A 20,908-nucleotide genomic window follows, 5' to 3' on the forward strand; every position below is an offset into this window, starting at 1 on the left:
GACAGGGATAGCTGCACATAGTGAGACTATAGAGGTTAAAATGCAAACCCCAGTGGAAACTTTGAGCTACTTAATTTTATGCTTTAGGGTATCTGAATTCAGATCAGAAGCTACAAATGCCACTAGAAGTGTCATATCTTAGGTCACTGTATAGGTAGATGGGCCAGCTGTTAATGTCTGCATTTAGTTAGTCTTTCCCTCCCCAAAGCCCCAGCAGTTTTGATGCCTTTCAAGCACCTTGGTTTTCCAAGTATCAGAGGTTTTTGGTGTCTCTATACTGGCTTGGTTTTCCCTAAATATAAATGTGTCTGTCTGCGAAGCTGAATACCTCTCATCTTTAATTCTGTGTACCTCGGAGATGTTTTGCTCATGGCAGTGCAATGATTATGTCTCCTAGTTTCATATGAAGAAATGTAGGCTGTTCAAATATTGTACTGCATTGTATTGTCTAGAAGTGATTTTACACAGCTAATAGAATACAAGCGTGCTTAAGAGGAATGACCAAAACAAAACTCCATTAATTCTGTAATATATCTTCTGTTGATTTTTTTTTAGTGTTATGATATACCATTCTCATTGGCAGATCTTGCCTCATAGCCAGAATTCTTTGTTATAATAGCTGTCACCTCTGAAGTGTGCTTCTCTACCTCCATAGGTGTCTCTGTGTGACAGGGTACACAGGACTGAACTGTGAAGTGAACATCAATGACTGTGACTCCAGTCCCTGCTTAAACCAAGCCACCTGTGTGGATGCCTTGAACTCGTACGTTTGTAAATGTCCCCCTGGCTTTACAGGCAGCAGGTGTGAAACAGGTACACAGGACTAAGTCTCAGAAAAAGGTGCCTTGACTAAGTCTCTGTGCAAGATTTGAACTGGCTGGGCTGCTTTCATACAGCTTCCCCAGAAAGTAGCTAGGGTGGTGGGACTGTGAGAGAATGAGTGAAGTCTGTGTGGCTGCAGCATTAATAATTGCAGAAAAGTAACAGCGTGTGTCTGTGTCATTTCTCTTTTCTAAGGCATGGTTCTATCTTTTTAATACCCAGTAGGTCTATTGAATTTAATTTGTAGTTGTTGTGTGTGTCTGAGTTAAGCAGCTCTTTCTGTTTCTTCTATTTTGTATAGGGCTTTGCATCACAGGGTTCGAGATTAGTATGTGGTAGTCTCAGCTTCAGAAGTCCTAAAGGCATCAGGTTCCCTACAGGCAAAAGGGTATCAAGTTTGCTATAGCCAGGCGGCAAGAGTCACAGGACGACTTCCTGTGGGATACTGGAGACATCTGAACCACAAGGCGGAAATCTATTTGTCTTTTAGAACCTTTCCCTAAATATTATAAAGTCGTATACTAGTAGCTGGTGACTCTTTAAACAGAAGCCATGTTGATTTCACAAAGACAGTAGAAGACATACAGGACATTTACCCCTGCCATCCTATGTCAGAGTTTAACACCCACCTTTCAGGAGAGCTCCACTTGATAACATAACATGTAGCATCCTTGTAAAGCATGCCACTGTGCATTGAACAGCAGCACAGAAGTGCTGTCCCATACCAATGCAGTGTATTGCAGTAAGTCCAGAACAGGAAAAATCTTGGGTTGTTTTGGGGTTTTTCTTCAAAGCTTGATTAAATGGAACCAGCTGATTATACCTCTTTAGCTTGCTGGATGGTAGATGCTAGTTGGATATGTCACTTAAGTGATAGAGGACTGAGAAGAAAGGTTCATGTTCATTGTTAGATAATCAGCTTCTTTTTCAGTTATTTGTCTTCAAATGCTGTATTCTAGCCTTGGAAAGCTCTGTATGCTGGCTGATGTTAGACTGCCAAATGTTCTTTCTACCTCTATTCAATTTAAAATGAATATTTTTTGTAGAAGGGCTTCATTCCACTTTATTGCATTTGCTTAGATTTCATTTAATTCTTTTTCTGTTTGTGTGAATAGTGTTCTGAAAATTCTTTGTCTTTGCTGCAGAACAGTCCTCTGGTTTCAATCTTGATTTTGAAGTCTCTGGTATCTATGGATACGTCATGCTTGATGGTGTTTTACCATCTCTTGGTGGCATCACCTGCACATTCTGGATGAAATCTACTGACACCACAAACTATGGGACTCCCATTTCTTATGCAGTGGAGAATGGAAGTGATAATGCATTTCTTCTGACTGATTACAATGGGTAAATCACAGTTCTGCTTTTCTATAGCTTACAAATGTCTTGGATTGATAAAGGAAGTATAGAACAGAAGTCTAAGTTTTGCCTACTTTGGGGTAGAAAAATCTGCATCCAAACTCCCTTGACAGAGTTGTATCTTTGTTTTGCTTTTCTCCTTGCTTTGTTTCCATCACTTTTTGCTCTGTAGAAGAGTAATGGCAAGAGAGCAGTGAATTTAGAAGACAATTTTTGTGGACTACATTCACGTCTTATCTAAATGGCTTGTTGAGACAATAAGTGGATTAAATGGAGCTCAGCACTCAGAGTACTTCTAGCATGATTCTAAAAGCAGAGTATGACTTGTACTTTTACAAAAGCAGAGTATGACTTGTAGTGTGACTCCAAACTCAACAGGAAAGTTTAAGAATTCACTACGTAGCCATGACTTGAGCCTTTATATTTTGTTACAAAAACATGTTACTTATTTCACTATGCTTTGCATATGATAACCAATTTCCAAGTCATCTGGGAGAGAGATACCATCTGTGATGATCTTTCAAGAGAGGTTTCTCATATGATACAGTCACAGTTACCTTGTTAGTCAAATAACATTTATTTGAGTCATGGGGGACAGACCACGCTTGTAAAGTTGCTGCATGCAGCTGAGTATGCCTGTGTCTTCCTTGCATGCAGCTGGGTTCTTTATGTGAATGGGAAAGAGAAGATAACAGACTGTCCTTCAGTGAATGATGGAAACTGGCATCACATTGCGGTCACATGGACATGCACGGATGGGGCATGGAAGGTGTACATCGATGGAAAACTGTCCGATGGAGGCAGTGGGCTCTCTGTTGGATCAAAGATCCCTGGTATGCTTCATTCATTTTATACCACGTCTGTTGCCTTCATTCTGTTTTTAGTGCAGAATATGCAAGAAAATTTTTATTTAGGTGTTTTTAGTAGATGTTCACATTTTCAGCATTTATGAAAAGCTCATGTTTGCTGTTCTTTTTTGTGAGGACAGTTCCCCTCACTCGGCATCACTGAGGACAAAATGCGCCATTCTGGGATAAATTAGTAGGTAACTTCTTTTATGGACAATGCAGTTTAGTCCACAAAGGAACCTGTGCAGACCAAGTTCTGGAATGGCTTTGTGAGAACAAGTTTCTCACTCAACAAAATTAAGTTTATCTGGCATTTTCCTTACATATGTGTGTTCAGAGTTGATTAGCCTAGCCTTCTCCTGTTCTTTTCAGTCACCTATTTAAAGTTATCTTTGTATTTTTTTCCTAACAAGGTGGGGTTTGCTCTTTCATTTTTTTCCTGTGATCAGTCATCTATAGAGTCATATCAGAGGACAGGAAAAGAAGTATCTTCAGCATTGAAGAGCTAGAAAAAGCCTGGTGTTATGTGGCTGCAAAGAGAGTCTGGTTTGATACTGTTTGCATACTGCTATCCAAATTTACATGGAGCTTCAAAAGACTATTTTATTAAAATAAAAAATTAAATACTGAAACATTTTAGTCCATGTGCCTTATGCTTCCTCCTGTCTTTCACAATTACCTTGGAGTTCTCTCCAAAGATAAGACCTCAGGAAGAGTACTGCCACCATTACTTTCTGACCTTGTCCACATACCCTATGATGAACAAAATGCATGTTCACATGTTACTGGTCAAGGAGAGGAAATTTAACTTGTGCACCATGTCTCAGAGCATTGACTACCGTCAGTGTGCTTCAGAGGGTATGGAATCACATTTGACCTGTACGACTTTGTAAGCTTTTGTTTAAAGCAGGAAATGTAAGTTAGTACTGTAAAATATGCCCCACCTGCTCAAAACTGCATTTTACATTGCGGCCATAGGTGATTTCTGCTCCTATATGTATTTGACAGTCACTTCCAAATTGTTATGTTGACCTACCTCAGCCTAGCATAAGGCGTCCCAGAGGTTTTGCTGAGAGAGTTTGTTGAAGGTCGGTGGTCTTCACTGCAAAACCCTAGTAACACAGGGTACAAAAAGCTTTGTTTTGCTTAGTTTTTAATCTTCTTATGGGATCCCTGCTGTAAGGCTTTGTTTCCCACCCGTCTTCAAATTCTGAGTTTAGGTGGTGGTGCACTTGTGCTGGGTCAAGAGCAAGATCAAAAAGGAGAAGGATTCAACCCAGCTGAATCTTTTGTGGGCTCCATCAGCCAGCTCAACATTTGGGACCATGTACTTTCTCCACAGCAGGTAAATCCTTACTGCAGTGTTCGAGCAGAGGACTCTGAGCATAGGATGAACATTTGAGAAGGCATTCCAAGTTAGCATATTGGGTAGACCTCTACTCCCTCAGAAGTCAGTGGGGACTAGATGGAGTTCTGACTTAGGGTAATAAGCTCAATGTAGTAAGTAAAGTCGCTTTAAGCAAAACTAAGTCTGGTAAAATCAACACTGAGTCACCTTCTATTTCGATTGAGCCTTTCTGTAGTATGTGGCTTCAAAACAGAAAGGAAGTCATGCATGAAAGTTAACAGTACTGCTAGAAGAGAGAAAAATCCAATGAAACAAGCTAAGCACTTGTTTTACAGACCACTTACAGTTTCCTTATTCTGCTGTGTGAAGGCACTGTTAAAACTTCAGAGGGGAAACTTCAGAATTTCTGTCAATGCATTAGACACTGAAAAATCTGGTCTATATAGTCTCAGGAAAAGTCTGAAAGGGCAGGATAACTGAATATTGAGTTAAATCTAATCAGGTACAAAAAGTAAAGGCTTGGCAGCACTAAACTTCCACTGAGTTAAAAATTAATAAAGATTTAAAGGCGTCTTCAAGGACAGTGATCCCTCAACTTTTCTGGGACACAAGCATCAGTGCTCAGTTATCCTCTGATTGGAATTTGTTTCTCTATACCTAGTTGGGACCTCCTACTTCCATCTATGACTACTGGTTGTGTCTCCCACCGTGGGCTGCTGTAGAAGCCTGACTCTATGTACTTTATAATCTCCCCATACACACTGGGGGCTGCTGTGAGGTGTGCCCATAGCTGCTTCTGCTCTAGGCTGAACCAGCCTCTCCTCCCAGAGCAAATGTTCCATCCCATCCCTGAACTTGCTCCAACTTGTCAATGTCTTTCTTGTCGTGAGGAGGAGCCCAAAATGGAATGCAGTACTCCAGATGTGATCTAATAAGCACTGAGAAGGAATAATTCCTTCCTTCGTTCTCTGATGGTAACCCTGTTCACACAGCCAAGGATGCTGTTGGTCCTCACTCTTTGCACAGTGCACAGCTGGCCAGTACTCAGCTCACTGCCTGCCAGAGTCCCTAAGTCCTTTTCCACAGAGCTGCTCCTGCTCTTGGCTTTCCCCAGACTATATTGTTCAGAATGTTTTTCCTTCCCATTTTTACTTGTTGAATTTAGTGAGGTCTGGGTTGGCCCTTTACTCCAGCCTGTCAAGGTCCCTACAGACACAACTCTGTCCTTGAGCACACTGACTAGTGATATTATCACCAACTTAATTTTATCTGCAAACCTGATGACAGTGCTCCATCACCACTTTCTGCTCATTAGCATTTCAATACTGAAGGTCAGAAGTGTTAAATTTTTGATAACACTTGAACAGCAAAGACAAATGTTTAAAGTTAGAGGCATTTCTTTGGGGAAGAGTCTTTGGATTAGAAGATTCTGCTCTCCTGATTTTTCTTAAAGTTGTACCACTAATTGGTGGTTTGTAGCTGTTTGTTATCCATGATCCAAATAAGAAATAATAACATGAACAGAAAAAACAGTAAAGCAGAATCCTTACTTCCAGCATCCAGATGTCTCCTCTGTTTCTCCTTTTTTTACTACTTTGCCTCTCTTCGAGGTTTAAAACTACCCAACCATCTGCTACTATTCTTGGCTTTAAGGGTCACCAACTGTTGCATTGCCAAGTCAGATCTTCAAGCCTTTGTTCACTAGCAGTTTTGAAGCTGATAAGCATACATGTGATTTTTACAGGGCACACTGGTGAAGAGTTTTAAGTGCGATTTTCTTTAGCTTTCTCAGTAGTTTCCCCTTTAATGACAGATCTGATTGAATTCCCACTTGGTTCAGATGCAATAGAATTAGGAGAGGGAAGAAAATCCTGCCATTCATTTATAGTATTCATATTACTCATCTGAAAAGACAGATGTGACACCAGACAGGAAGCTAAGCCAAGTAAGCTTCCTATAAAATTTTTACCTCTTTCATTTCAGAGCTTGGAATAGTAAATTGCAATTGTAATCTGTTATCATTAGGTGTGTTCTGGCCAGCTGGAACTATTCATTAAGTCTTACCTTCCTATTCTCAGCCATAAAGGAAAGCAGGGTGACAGAATATGTTGCCTAGTGAATAGAGGAGGGTGGAATCTAGTCTTTAAGATTTTTCATTGCGTGCTTTAGTTGCTTATTCACTTGCACATTAATTTTATCTAGGTAAACCAGCACTCTGGTTGTTTTGTTGAATTGACAGCAACAGAAATATGAGTAGTGTATAGGGAACTGTGAGGTCCTTTCTGGCCCTCCCATTCTCCATCATATGGCTTGAAAGGGCTGATTCTCAAACTTGTATTTCCCACACTGGAAATTTTTTCATGCAGATTCCTTGCAACTTGTTTGCAGCCTTTGGCCTAAGCAGTTTCCATTGGAACAGATAGCTGAAAAGAGAACTTTGAAATGGCCTCAGAATAAACAGAGAACACTGGTTTCTTCTCCAGCTATACTGACTCTAGAAGAGTCCAATCTGCCTCATGGAGTTCAGAGTAGGGACAATATGAGAACAAATCACTCCAAAGTTCATTACGTACCTTTCTTTCTCACTAGGATAGACACTGTAGAACATTATTCTTGGTAGCTGATTGCATCCACTGGAAACTTGACAGAAGCCAATCACCCATATGAGAAAACTTTTCCATCAGAGACATATGACCAGATCTTCTCTCAAGATACTAATCTGCTGTTGATCTAATAGTGTATTTCTTTCTTCCCTCCTGTACTTAGTTGGCCTGTATAGTTCCTGTTTCTATACTTGGTTAGTTATGTCCCTGTCCCTCTTTGGTTGGGGCTTGCCTGCAGTATTTTAGAGAGTCTAGTTAATTCAGTTCACAAAACTTGTGTTCTGGAAACAACTAATTGCCTTATGAAGCTGCTCCTCTTTGTGTTTCTGTCCCTTAAATCTGATGCAGTGCTAGCAGTTTTCAGAATGCAGATCTTGAACATTAAGTCCCTTTTGGCTCCTATTTGACATTTTCTGCAAATAGATAAGTGTTCTCTTCAGGTTGCATCCTCATTACTGTATTTTTATGAGATGTAGATGCATTTTTCTTTTACACTAACAAATGCAGTTGGGTCTCAAGAGCTGTCTTCAATACTGTGTTTGTACGTCAAGTAGTCCTTCAGGTAGTGACTCAGCACAAACTGTCCATAGCTAGATGGCTTATAAGAACAGAATAATAAGTACTTCAGCCAGGAACCTCTTGTGCTAGAAAGGATGAACATTACTTGCTCAAGTATCTGTTCTAGTGTTGCATGCACATATGAAGGGAATATCTTTTTTCTTTAATATTCTTTTCCTACACTGTCCTTAAACATCACCTAACCAACTGTTTTAAATCCATAGGTAGAATCTCTGGCTACATCCTGTCCAGAAGAACTGCAAAAAGGAAATGTACTAGCCTGGCCAGATTTCCTGCCAGGAGTTGTTGGAAGAGTGAAGATAGATTACAAGAGTATATTTTGTGCTGGTTAGAATTTTACTTCCTAGAACCCATTTTTTCTTGAACAATACTATAAAATTCTTTTATGGGGTCAACTATGCTATCTTGCAGCCTTTGTCCTACTAACATTGAGTAAATTATTCTGATAAGTTGACAGTTAGAACATGCCATCCCTCATTCCTCAAATTCCAGGGGTTTGTAACAAAAGTTCATTGAAATCTCTGACAAAGATTTATTGCTTCCTGAATTGAGATGGGAAAAGAGTGAAGATGGTATTGGATCAGAAAAAAAATTTCCTGCCTTTTATCCTAAGAGTAATTGTATGATATTGAAATACTTGCTACTTCCTTGCTTCTTTTCCTGCAGATTCCTTTTCTGATTTTATATGTTGATGATTCTCAAAACCCTTTGGACCCAAGTGGGATGTAGCATGCATAACATTTCCCAAAGCTTTTTCCTGGATAAACTTATACAGGATCAAACAATCACATAACCAATTTATTCATTTTAGCACGTAGCTGTAGCTCTTACTGTATGCATGTATTTTGTTCACAGATTGCCCATCTTTGCAAGGATCCATACCACACCTGCGGGCCTCTTCTGCTGATTTAAAGCCAGGGTCAAAAGTGAGCCTTTCCTGTGACCCAGGATTCCAGATAGTAGGAAACTCTGTTCAGCACTGCCTTAACCTGGGACAGTGGACACGGCCTTTTCCCCGCTGTGAAAGTGAGTTGTCTCAATGGGCTGGCAGGATTAGGAAGCCCTAGCATTTATTTGGCTCCTATCACTATTCATGGCCTGTTTATTTCTGCAGCTATCATGCACTTGAATCTATCCATGTTACAGCATATACATGTATGCTTAAAACTATGCTCATGTTTTGCTGAGCAGAAACTATATCATGATCAGGTTCTTACATGTTTCTCAGTCAGTTTCTAACACCCATGGGAGAAATTAGTCCATTTGAATCAGCTATCAGGTACTTTCCTCCTCAGTGGCATTAGGAGTGTGGAAGATACACAGGAAATGCTAGAAGATCTCTGTGATTTTTAAATGTCACTGAGAATGGCTGGTTTGAAGTAGAAACCTTGACTTCAGTAGGTTAAGAACTAATTTCTTTAAAGGCAGCAGATATTTCTGTTAGAACTTGGCAGTGCTCCAAGATTTACAGGATTTCTTCAAAGAAACTGAGTTGTATGCATTCAGGCTGCCAAGTTTCTTTTGATTATATGATTCCTGCTCCTGCCTTTTTCTTTCCTTTGGTCCTCCTCTTTTGTGACTGCAGTTGCTTGTGTTGGAGGTGATTACGTTTTCCATTTCAGCATAATAGTAAATTGGATCCAGAAGTAGATATTGCATAATCCTAGAATTTATATGTAATTTGGAGAAAATCATCAAATTTGTTAAAAATGTCTTTAAAATAATGTGATTTTAATACCTTCCTCTTTATTCAGTTGTTTATAGCACAAGTCCACAGTCTCATCTTCTGTTTAAAGAATAGCATGCCTGTGAGGATTTACCCAAAAGCAAGTCCTGCTGGGCAGAAGGAAAGTTCACTGACAGAGACAGCTTTGCGTTTTTTTGGTGTGTGATCAGTGACAAACCACCAGAATCCTGACAGTGTTTCTGATTTCTCTGTATTGGGCCAAGCAGTTTTACCAACTGAGCACAGAACTCAGAGCAGGGCTGACCTGCCACAAACAGGCTGAGGGAATGAAGGCCAGACTCACCCACTGGCCTTTATTTTAAAGGTACCTGTTCCACAAGTATCTGATGAGTGAAAGTTGTTTGAAGATATCTATTTCCTGCATAAAAAACTGCAGGTTTATACTAGTGGTGTAGGCCTGAAAAAGTACTGATTGAATCAGGCTCAGTGAAATCACTGTCTTCACCCACCAGGATCTTTTCCTCTTGCTGGTGCTAAATATCCCCAAACCCACAGATGCCTGAGAGCCTGTCTTTGTTACAGGCTCTGCAGCTCTATTCCTCCACAGCAAGCACTTGGCTTCCATTACTATAGGCTTTAAATACTTGTTGTGTGATCCCTGCACACAGCTAGGGAACAAGGACTTCCTATAGGCCGTGTAGCTACAAAGATGAGCTGTGCGGCTGTTGGAATAAGTTCACGCCTTTTTGATTGAGATAAAGAAGCACACAAGCACCTCTGCTAGAATAAATAGAAACCTCTGGAAGGCAGGTACAGGGATGCCTTCTGCTGGCATAACTGGGATCAGACAGGCTTATTTATTATTGTCAATCTAAGAGATGCCTGGGGTTCTGTGTGAGGTCAGTTCCAATCTCTCCATCATTCATGCACTTCCTGATCTCAGGCCAGTACCATAACTCTTAGCAGTGTCTGTTAGCTACTTTTGCAATGTTTGAACACAGTAACACTGAGCTTGCTTTTCAGCAAAGGGAAATAACAACAACGTCAAGCAAGACAAACTCAGTTTTCCTTTTTCTTTGTAACTCACCAAGGATCATTTCTTATCAGAAGTGTTCTGTGACTGAAGGGCATCTACTCAGATCTCAGCCACAGATGTCTCCTCCAAAGCTAGCAAAATTTTCTTAGCAGGAGCTGGAGAGTCCCGCTAAGTCTCTTATTGACAAACGCCCACAAAACAAGACCCTCCACTAGACCTGGAATTGAGTAGCTGCTTCAGGAAAGGACTGGGCCCTATTGCTAATGGGATTGTACAGCTGCAGAGGCAAAATATGCAGTAGTGGTTCTCATGTATGGAATTATTCTGAAGATGATCTGTGTTTACTCCGCTAATGCCTGTGCCCTCTTTTCACCCATGTTGCAGGAATCAGCTGTGGAGTGCCTCCAACTTTAGAAAATGGCTTTTATTCAGCTGAGGACTTTTTTGCTGGCAGTACTGTTACCTATCACTGCAACAGTGGCTACTATTTGTTGGGCGAATCCAGGATGCTCTGCCTGGACAATGGAAGCTGGAACAGCATTTCACCATCTTGCCTTGGTAAGAGGTGCCATACATTTGGCTGCATGCTCTGACACCTTACACTTCTCCTGTGCCCTTAGGTTTGAGTGGACATTCATTCTGAAATTGTGGAGGCTGACCACTGTCCCAGAATCATAATCCAAAATGTTCACTTTTCTGAAATACCATGCTCAGCCTTATGTGAAACCAAAACTACATTCTGCCATCTTTCTCTGTCCATCCTCCGGTATGTCCCACATCCTGCATTTATCAAACATATACAAAATTATATACATAATAGGCCTGCATTGCACTCCCAGCCTTTCTCCTTCCATGTCCTGCAGTGTTGCATTCTGTGCTTTTGACCGATGCATTTTGTTGTGCTTCAGTATGCTGTCAGTGTCCTATGCTCTCTGACCAGGTGTTTTTAGATATTTCACACATGGAAATTGTAGTATTTAATATCAGATTTACTCACCTGAAGACAGTAGATGCTGCACAGGATTTCTGGTAAAGTAGAGTGATACAAAATGTACTGCATAGCACAATACAAACAAATTCAAGTTACTTAACAAAATACAGCAATTGCAACATACAGTTTAGGCACAATTCCAATGTGTTTTCCATTATCAAGCTTTATAATATGTTCACCATCATGATGTTGCACAGTAGCTGGGAATGAATATGTGGGTTAAGGTCAGCTCAAGCCCATTGCTAGTTGTCTTTATACCTCATGTTGACCTGAGCCACATACTCATTTCCACCCCTCCATGCTGGTCTGGCTAACTCAGGAAGACATTCACACTCTTTAATGAACTCAAGGAGAAGCATTTACAGTGCCAGTTGATCCACTCTACTGTTGATTGATGTCTGTTGAAAAGAAAGGCCACCTTACTGTCTCCTTAGTCCCCAAGCTTCATGGGCAGATTACCTTTGCCAGTGTTTTCTGAGCCCTTTTCCATTGTGGGGCTTTTTGGTGAGTCACACATGCCTGCCAGCAAGCAGCTGCAGCATTGAGAAGGCTGGGAGTGCACTTGTGGACACAGCTCATGCAGTTGCCACGCTGTAACTTACTTGCTGGTCATCTGGGTCTGATGGACCAGGTGCAGTGACGCAGCTTAAAGGTGAGACAGGCTGGCATTGTGCTGTGTACAGAGGAGTAGGTGTCACTGGTCTTGCAGGGCCATGTCTCCAGCAGACCCCTGCTGGGATCCACTAGTTAGTTGTACTTGGATCACTGCAGTCTTAGTCATGCCTCAAATGGGAGTTGCACAGTAAAAAACTGGCAAGATCTATGTTTGATTTGACTCCTAAGCTTTTGTAGGTGCAGCACAGAATTTTTTCAGTCAAGATAAGCAAAAGAAAAGCCAACAGTCTTTTAGTTCTGCCAAAATTCACTTTGGAGTAGGTTTCATCTGGTTTCATAGCATCCTGTCCAGCAGCACTCCTTCAGAACCTACAAACATCATCACAGGTGTTTCAAGGCTGTCCAAATAGTTCAACCTCTATGCAGTAGGAGTCATGATGTTCAGAAGGAAAAAGCCTGTGCCTCACCTTCCAGCTTGCCTTGTCTCTCATAAAGCAGGCTAATGGGAAAATGAAAACAAGAGTGAATTTGGCACCCTGGCCCACCTTTTACCTTTCTGACTCATGCTTCAGGGAGCTGCTAGCAAAGCCTGGTACATCTATGCCCTGAAGCATTCCTTTTGTTCATTAGGGTCTGATTCACAGTGTACTTCCAACTCACTGGAAGTCTCTTGCCTAACAAGATGTTACAGAAGAAGTAGTCATTCCACTTGTGCTGTGGTAGCACTTTGCATTTTCCTGGTACTTTTGTAATTGGCAACTGTTTTGGTATCAATGTGCAGGTGTCATCCTGCATGTCAGAAAGAAACTCCTTTTCTTTTCAATGTGTTGTGGTCTTTTCACACTGATCTGACTCATCCAGCAGTGAAGAATAAACACTCCAAATCAATAAATTGTCTTGCCTTTTTAACCAGTGGGTTTTTTTCTGGAAATGGGCAAAGAACCAAAGCTGTGTGTCTGCATGGTATACCTGGATCAACGGTATTTAGATGAAGATTTGTTCTGATGCCTTGAAGTGGCTACCTGAAAACAGAGGCTAGACAAGACTAAGAGAATAAAAGCAGGTATTTATTTGTAGGGCCTTTAAAGGTACACCCTGGGCAGTCAAAAGCCTCCAAGGGGTTCCACCCAAGATGGACCCTGGGTCACGGGTTTTTCACACTTTTATAAGTTTGGTTCATTTGCATATCAGGGTTAATTCTCCAATTATAATTTCAGGTAGTGATGTAATTACTCCAAGTTTGCTCCTCCTGTCAGAGGCTTTAGTTCACATATTTTGGGGCCTGGGACAACAAGGTGTCCTTGAGTTCAGGCCCAGAGAGGGTTTGTTATGTCTAACCAGCATGAGAGAACAGCAGCTAACTGGCTGTATGAAATTTCAGAGTTATATACTAAACAGGACAGGATTTGAAAAATACAAAAGTTCAAACTTAAGGCATCAGTTCTACCTTTCTCTAACAGTCTGAAACAGGCACATTTATACAGGGAATAATCCCTGATACCAGCACTTTTCAATTAGGTACTTTGAAATTGACTCTTTGCAATTCTGACTCATTGTTCATATACCAAGGACATTTCCTTCCTGTCAAGATTAAAAGATTCTATGAGGTATTCAGGAGTGAGGGATTTTTTTTTTTTTGCTGCATAGTACCAAACTACATGGATCATAAATTATCAATTGCAATTTTTAGGTGTGTCTTGGGGTGACTTTATGATGTGTATCCCATATCGCTGCCCTATGCCCAGAAACTAATTTTTGTGCCTTTCTATGCCTCTAAACTGAGCCTGAGAGGGGGAAGGAAAAACTGAGCAAAACTTTTTCAAAGCAGTTTGCAGCTTGTTCAAGGTCACACACAGATAGAGACTTTTCTTTCAACAGCGGCAGGAGAGCGAGAGGGAAGGGAAGCACCCGGCTTGCTTTTCTTTCCAGCCACCTTTTGGCAGGCTTTTTTCCTCAGCTCCTTTTCCTCCGGAGACTTGAACTTTTGTTTTCCTGGGACTTCGTTTTTTTCCTTTTCTCTCTGCTGGATTGCTTCAACATCAGAGCACATCAGGAGGACTTTCCACCAAGCACAGAGGGCCTGGCCCTGGGCCAAGCCCCAGCTCCAAGGAGACCAAAGGGAGGACTCTGACACTTTCCCAGGCTTTTTCTCCACAGTGAGAGATTTTATTATTTAGCATCATTATCCCTTTTCGCGTGTGTTTGTTAAATAAATAGTTTTTATCTCTTTCATTTTCCCTTGAGGAAAATTTATTTTTTCCCAAACCTGGTGGGGGAGGGGTGGTTGTAACCTGCCTTCTATCAGAGGATATATTTCTAAATTTGCCCAAACCGGCACAAGGTGCTATTATCATGTAAGTAGTTAATTATAATAACTAATATATTTTGAACTAATTTTAACATTTCTGGCAACTGCAGGCTCTTCTCAGGCCTAGTCTAATTCTCTTCGTCAAAGATGGGGCTCTAATATTTTCAGAGCATTTCCCCTCTTGGCTGAGATTTCCTGTCTTATAAGTAGGAAGGTTGAGATATAGAGGATTTCTCAAGCAAGAGTTTAATGCAAGAATCCTTCCTCAGAGTGTCTGCCCAGACTAGTAGTAACAATAGTTACAATATCTGTTCTTTTGCAGTTTGGAAACCAGATACTTTCTGTGGAAGTGGTGGCTGAAGGTTAATAAGATTTATCTCTGATTTTCTCATGTTGTGCAGTGCTGTAGAACAAGTTATAATTAAAATGATAATAAAACTTTACAGTGAGTTATAGATATTTGTTTAAATATTAAATATTTTTACCAGAGGATCAAAAATGTGATTGCAGTAAGAGTGGTTTTTAATTATACTACTAAAAGTAATTCCTCTTGACTGTTAGTAAGACAGAAATTTAAAGCAAGTGCTCGCTACAAATAGCACACTAGAGACGTGTGTTTTGTGGGTTTGTTTTTTGCAGATGTTGATGAATGTGCTGTTGGATCGGACTGCGATGAGCATGCATCTTGTCTCAACACAAATGGATCCTATGTCTGTACTTGTGTCCCTCCCTACACAGGAGATGGTAAAAAATGTTCAGGTATGGGAAAGAAAAACATCAAGCTAGCCTTTCCAAGATTCTGTATAGGCCAGTATCCTGCCTCCCACAGTGAAAGCAGCTGCCAATAACTGATATCTAGGATGGGCCTGCTTTCATCTCCAGGTCAGTTTATTCTGGATGAGGCTGTGATAAAGTGTCTCCTTTTGTTTCTTGAAAACTCACCTCTCCATATGGGTACAGCAGTCATTGGGATGCTGCTCCAAGACACACACACATGCAAAATCCTCTTCCACATGGAGCACAAGACCTGGGAAGGCCACAGTGTTTCACTTCTCAGAGCAGAGCTGTGCAGTGAAGAAATATTTTAATACAGGTTTCTGAGTAGGGCTAGAGCTGCCTGTGGAAACATCAAACAAGGTAATTCTGGATGAACATAACAAGACAGTGGCATAGGTTGGGATAAAAGGTATCTGGGCTGTTTTCATGTTCAGGGAGGGACTTGCTGGAATGGGCTTTCCCTCACTGAGGGAAAAATGACTGTAAGCTCTGTTTGCTTCTGATGATGTATGCAAACTCAGTTAGAGAAGGCTCGTCCATGTCAAGGTTAGCTTACTTGCATGAGCCTTCAGTGTCTGTCACTTACTTATAAAGCAAAGAAAAGGCTGTAAGCTACTTAAGAGTGTTTTCCATGTCCTTTGCCTTCCTACTTTCAGCAAATTCCCAAGGATATCTCCTGCAGCTTATTTGTAAAACCTGACACTTAATTATATTATTCGTCATTTCCCTGTTCCTCCTCAGAACCCGTGAAATGCCGTAATCCAGGAAATCCAGAGCATGGCCATTTATATGGGGATTCTTACAGTGTTGGCAGTCAAGTAACATTTTCCTGCAAAGAAGGGTTCCAGCTGACAGGAGTGGCAAAACTTACTTGCATGGAGTCCGGAGAGTGGAGCCACCCAATACCCTATTGTGAAGGTGTGGTTCCTGGGGAGAATGCATGTGGAAATGTGACTTTATCATTAGAGAGCGGGAAGGGGCAAAGCAGTAGTGAAGAGCCTTTAGAGACCGTGGGAGCTTATGAAACCCTGTCCTAGCAGATCTGGATCTCAGTGTTGAAGTCTTTGTTTTCTTAAGACATAAGCACAGTTGTCATATTTGTAGTAGCACTCTCTTAACAAAGATTCTCCGGTGCATCAGAGGTATAGAATCAGTCTAATGCAAGCATTAGAAGTGTATTTCTTCTCTACCCAGCCTTCTATGTTCAAGGAATTAATGACTTAAAGACCATTAACTGCGTCTCGGTGGATAAAAAGCAACAAGAAAGGACAGGCTGATGCACATACATAGTCACGGTTTAAGAGCAGAAATAGTTTCTTTAGAAAACCAGAACAAATGTGGTGAAGCAACAGGTAAAGTGAGGAGTTGACAAAGACTGTCTAAGCAAAAAACCAGCTACTTTTTCTGTAGAGAGAGGTAGATATGGAGTCCTCTTGAGAGTCAAGCATGTGGTCTGTAGAGCAGTTATAACTACCTACTTCCAGTTAGTTCAGTTTCTCAGTAAGGTGAAATCAGATAAAGAGTCCTAAATGTCATTTACAGATTAGTCAAGAACTCATTGTTACTTAGGGCTTTCCACCTCTTCAAATCTATTGAGAGAAAACAAAGCAAATCCTAATTTTCTGTTCATTTGTGTTTGTGTTATATCAACCTCTCTTGTATTCCTGTCTTTTTAAAGCTATATCCTGTGGTGCTCCAGTTATTCCAGAGAACAGTGCCATTTTTGGCTCAAATTTTACATACCATAATAAGGTGGTGTACAGGTAGGAATTCAGTATGTTTGAAGTGCTGTATTAATAATTGATTGACAATCTGGCAGCAAATAAGAGTATGGCTGAATTGAGAGATTGGTTGAAATGATGGAGAGGAGCAAGATGGGATTAAAATAATGGAAAGATGTTTGGTTATAGATGTGGCTGTTCATTAGCAGAGCTGAATGTTTACTCCAGTACTACTTCTCTATGCCCTGAAAAGAAAGATGGTTTATGCAGGTGTGGATGATGAGGAAAAAAGGGATGGCTGATTATGTTGTGCATGAAAGGCTCTGTGTTTGATAGCACTTCTTTTCTCCTAACACAGATGCAATGATGGATACAACTTAGTGGGTGAAAAGGAAATTCTGTGCCTTGCCAGTGGCATTTGGAATCATGCTCCCCCCTCCTGTGAATTGGTGATGTGCCCTAGTCCACAGGGTATCAGCAATGGAAAATACACACTCAGTGGCACAGCCTACCTTTCCTCTGTGTCATACACCTGTGACAATGGATATAGGTAAATGCACAAACATTCCTGAGCCAAATGCAGGTGGCATGCCTGCTAGAAGGTCTGAAAGAGACAAAGCTGGGATCATTGCTTAGAAAGATAAAATACTAAGGCAGAATTGAAAAAGACTTCTTTATATCTTGAGGGTACTTTCTGTATTTTATCCTGAACTGGAGCAGTTCAGAAAAGTCACTCAGGATTTACTATGTACATATGTAATGCTTTCATTTTACCATCAAATGTATAAAAATATTTTGAATGTTCAGAAAAACAGTTTTCATTATTTCTGAAAGTTTTCATTTGTCTTTAAAGATCATTATACCTCTACAACTGTAGTTCATACCCAATATTATTTGCTATTGCTTTACAATGCCTTTTGTGAAGGAACTTTCTGGAAGTTAGTAATTTACTCTTTGAACTCTTTGTAGTAGTAATGTATTCTAAGGTTTTGTTCTGTTTTACATTTGTAAGCAATTATACTGGAAACGCATTTTTAATATGCTGCAATTTACGATTAACTCATTAATGCTATATCCAAAGATGCAGACGTACATGCAGGTTTCTGCCTCTCCTGGTATCTGCTTGTACTTCTAGCAGATATACTCTGACATAAGTGGTCTCGTATGGACCTCTTTAGGGACGATTTTTTTCTGCATTTTCCTGCTGCAATAATTTCCTTGTCCAGATGCAGGCAGGCAGGTGAGGTGTGTTCATTTGGTGAATGTTTTAATTGTGTTAGTACAAATGGATACCTCAGCTGAAGTTCAGCATAGTGTTAAGTTGTAGATTCACATTGTGGGCTTATCTGCACCGCACTAAACCAGGCAGTGCTTTTACCAATACCAATGAGTTTTTGACTGCGGAGTTTGGACATATAGGCAGCAAATACCATGTCAATTTTGACTCTTTGTCATTACCTATCTACCATAGCTTGGTGAGAGAGGTCCTCTCTCCTGTGGTCACCACTCCAGAGGAAGCCCTCTCAAACAGTATCCATCTTATATATTACTTCTGGACCCAGTCTCTTCCTTCAAGCACCCCTTAGGTGTTTTTAGTCTTAAACATATTGCCATAGGTAGGCAGAGCCCTACTTCCCTGACAGGGGCCTGTGCCAAATTTGTAAGAGCATTACAGGTCAGTGTTGTTCTTTTCCATTAACTTATTTCAGTCAGCTAAACATGGGGGTCTAATACCATTTGAGAGCAAATTGTAGGGAATCAGACACGTGTGGAGGGCTCTCAGATATGACCTACAGGGAGCCCAAAGGCAGCTGACGTAGCAGCTGGAGACAAGGGGTTTCACCCAGGGCATCTCAGGGTGGTGTTGCACACTCTGTTCAGACACCTGAGTCACACCCTCTGAAACAATGCTGTTTCCTCAGCTAAGGAAACCAAAAAATACCATCGACTTCAAATGTGTGTGGCCATTCACTCAAGCAAAATCCTTTACCTCCTGAAGGAACTGAGTGCCTTTTTGTGAGCAAACTTGAACTGGAGCGTTTCCTTCAGTATTTTGGGTGAAGATAATGTTTTAAGTCCTTGGGTGAATCTGGTCTCAAGCGGAGGCCTGGCTGCAAGTCTCAAGACTGGCATACTGTTGATGGTAAACAAGTAAACTTTTAAGCTTAAACAAATATTTCTTTCTTCTGTGCTCAATGATGGGCAAAGCTACAGCAGGAATTATGTGTGTATCTGCACAGAGCATTGAGGCCCCACATGAAATCCACCAGCTTTCTCTTCAAAGTAATATGAAGACCAGCTTTTTTTGACAGCATCAGAGTGTTTTTCCATGAACAGAGGGTGACATTCTGTCCTCTACTGAAGTCAGTGTGAAAGACCCCTTAGTTTCACTGGGGCCAGGAGGCAAAGCAGCTCTTTCGCTCTCTATCCCTCACCTGGAATGAAATGGTAGCCTTAATAATGATCTTTGTGTCTCAGCCTTCAGGGACCTTCTGTACTTGTCTGTGCATCTTCAGGGAACTGGAACAGCACACCACCAACTTGCAATGTTGTGTCTTGTGGATCCCCTCCTGCCATCAAAGATGCAGTCATCAATGGAGATAACTTTACTTTTGGAAACACGGTCTCTTACACGTGTAAGGAAGGGTATGTAGATTAGCACTACTGGACACACTTGTCAGGACAGGTAAAACTGGTGCACTGTTTCATAAGTCCTTTATAACTGCACACTAATTCATTGTTACTACTTCTGTCTTAACTTTTTGGAAGATAAATGCACTGGAGATTTTTTTCATGGGCTGTCAAATTAGTGTGAGATACAGACATTTCTTAAAGTAGTTTCAGAGCAACTGAATACACTCTGGAAGAGAAGAATAGAGAGGAATCTGGGAGAATGATAGCACAATTCAATAGGAAGCCCTTTTCCTTGGAGTTACTACAGAACCAATACTTTTAGGGTAAACTCAAGGCTCTGATCATAACGAATTCCTTACGTTGCATCAAGGTGCAAGAATGCTTTTGGTGCAGTTTAACAACTGTCTGTTGTGGTGTTCTAAATTCTATTTCCTTAAAATTATGACTCTTTGTTTATTGAGGGGCAATATTTTAAATTCTATCTACTCTGTGTTGAGACATTTTCAGACCCTATTTCATCAAAGAGGAGGCTCAATTTAGATGATATCAAGCATGAAAGTATAATGCTGGACTCTGATCCTGCAAGACCCTTGGCACATGGTAATCTCTACAGTCCGTGAGCAGTTCTATTAAATTTCTTGGAACTGTTCTGCCTAAAAGGCAGAGTGGGTATGCAGAGCTTTTGCCAGTTAAAGTCCAAAGTGACTAGAGGATTTTCTGCTTTTTCTTGCTGTAAAAGGGTAAATTAACAAGCCACCATTTTTCTTATAAATGAGCTTTGCAATGTTATTTGAAACATAATTGAAGCAAAGCATCCTTGCTATGTTTTCTAGACTGTATTACAATTTTAAAAGCTGCTTCTCTTTCCTGTGCAAGCATTTTAAATGGGATAGGATAGCAGCATTTAAAGACTTTCACAGCTGTTTGTCTGTGACAGTGGATCGTGTTAAACATCAGCACACAACAGGCTCTTTTTCTGGGGTCCAGTCATGAGGCCTTGAAAAAACAATCCTGCAAACAAGACAAAACACTTTCACAGATGTTGCTTCAAAATCTGAACAGCCTTCAGTTGGAAAGTTAGTGGGGACTTTGCCGTGGTTATTGTTTCTTGGCTTTCTGTGGGAGCACACCACAGAGAAGAAAAATTAAGAAAACAGTCAAAGGTGCTGTGAGTACACTATTGCCTGTTGCATATTTAAGCAGCAGGAGTTTAAGCGGGATGATGAGCAGGATGGATTAATGCCTGTCCCTGCATCCCAGAGACAGTCTGGAGAACTACAGCTACACTAACAGTATTAATGTGGTAGAATTTTATTGTAAACCATTTCATTGGGGTTTTTTCTAGTCAGCATTAATTTTTTGTTGGCATTCTAATATTTTACAGTGAGTTTTTAAGAAGAAGTTATTTTAAAGTTTCTATATGCATTATTGGCAAGAGCATCTCTGGGTAACTTACTAAGAGGTTTCACTTTGCTTGCAAGTGTGAAAATAGATTGAGAGGGCTAATACAGAAACACAAAAGGCCTTTCTGGGCTTTTCATCTCTTTCTTTTCCAACCAGTTTTGCTAAACAGTGGGATC

General features: G+C 40.7%; 1 protein-coding gene across 1 annotated transcript in view; it reads left to right on the forward strand.

Annotated features, from left to right (window-relative positions):
* SVEP1 (sushi, von Willebrand factor type A, EGF and pentraxin domain containing 1) overlaps positions 1–20,908 on the forward strand; it is a 120,567-nt gene that overhangs the window by 70,064 nt on the left and 29,595 nt on the right. The window contains exons 25-36 of the mRNA XM_039566578.1: positions 656–813; positions 1,968–2,169; positions 2,839–3,014; positions 4,250–4,374; positions 7,763–7,886; positions 8,415–8,585; positions 10,667–10,840; positions 14,836–14,955; positions 15,715–15,891; positions 16,652–16,736; positions 17,053–17,244; positions 19,173–19,340. Coding sequence (XP_039422512.1) covers positions 656–813; positions 1,968–2,169; positions 2,839–3,014; positions 4,250–4,374; positions 7,763–7,886; positions 8,415–8,585; positions 10,667–10,840; positions 14,836–14,955; positions 15,715–15,891; positions 16,652–16,736; positions 17,053–17,244; positions 19,173–19,340 — 1,872 coding nt within the window. The remainder of the gene's footprint in view (positions 1–655; positions 814–1,967; positions 2,170–2,838; positions 3,015–4,249; positions 4,375–7,762; positions 7,887–8,414; positions 8,586–10,666; positions 10,841–14,835; positions 14,956–15,714; positions 15,892–16,651; positions 16,737–17,052; positions 17,245–19,172; positions 19,341–20,908) is intronic.

This window comes from Corvus cornix, chromosome Z (assembly GCF_000738735.6).
Source record: "Corvus cornix cornix isolate S_Up_H32 chromosome Z, ASM73873v5, whole genome shotgun sequence".
In the NCBI taxonomy this organism is placed as follows: Eukaryota; Metazoa; Chordata; class Aves; order Passeriformes; family Corvidae; genus Corvus; species Corvus cornix.